Here is an 875-nt window from a genome sequence, read left to right as displayed (position 1 = left end):
CATTCAGATAATCAGTACTTCATATTCAAACAACACTAATCAGTATGAAAAGATAATCGCCGTCAAAATAGAATATACTTGTTTTTTTTTTCCTCTCTCAAGCAGTCATGGAGACCTGTGAGCCTCGCCTAAGATCCATCATCGGTATTGTGGTGTTTTTGCCTTGGTGTTTCTCGCTTATCACCCTCGGAGGTTATGCATATCTGTTGAGGGACTGGCGGTGGCTTATGTTCACTGTATCTATGCCGGGGGTCCTCTATTTGCCTCTGCTATGGTCAGTTTTATGGAATTTGTCGTTTTTTTAAAGCCTTATTTTGAGGTCTTTCTTGCTATTCTGAGGTTATGTGATTATCCTGGTTATAAAACGTTTTTTTTTCTGCATTCTGTTTACACATTTTTTTCGACTCAGCTTGAAGTATTTTATTATTTTAAGTTTACGTAGCATTTTTCTGCATTCTAATTACACATTTTTTTTTCTTAGTCTATCACCATATGGATCCTACAGTTAAGCCTATTTTCTTAACGTTTGAAGAGGATATCACCTAGTAAAAGGCCTTTTTTTGTGTGTGTGTGAAAATAAAGACACGCTTGTAACCACCACCTTTCCCTCTGCAAACAGGCTAATGGACGAATCCCCACGGTGGCTCATCGTCAGGGGCAGACACGCAGACGCCCTTCGTGTAATCCGCAGGGCCTCACGTTGGAATAAGGTTGAGCTTCCGCCGGAGGAGCAGCTGCGCGCGATCATGAAGGAGACGCAGGCGGAGGTAGAGGCTGGGTTAAGAATGAGGAAATTAGTATTTAGGCATTGTGAAGTGAGAAATGGGTTGCAAGGAATAGCAGAACGACTTTGAAATGGTTGTTAGTGGTAAATG

At 41.5% G+C, this 875-nt stretch overlaps 1 protein-coding gene across 1 annotated transcript in view; it reads left to right on the top strand.

Moving 5' to 3' along the window:
- LOC119589220 (organic cation transporter protein-like) overlaps positions 1-875 on the top strand; it is a gene marked incomplete in the record, with an annotated part of 12,450 nt that overhangs the window by 6,257 nt on the left and 5,318 nt on the right. Inside the window, 2 exon segments of the mRNA XM_037937824.1 lie at positions 106-274; positions 620-767. Coding sequence (XP_037793752.1) covers positions 106-274; positions 620-767 — 317 coding nt within the window.

This window comes from Penaeus monodon, chromosome 25 (assembly GCF_015228065.2).
Source record: "Penaeus monodon isolate SGIC_2016 chromosome 25, NSTDA_Pmon_1, whole genome shotgun sequence".
Lineage (NCBI taxonomy): Eukaryota > Metazoa > Arthropoda > Malacostraca > Decapoda > Penaeidae > Penaeus > Penaeus monodon.
Note: the sequence above shows the minus strand (reverse complement) of the source record. Positions and strands in the feature narration are given on the sequence as shown.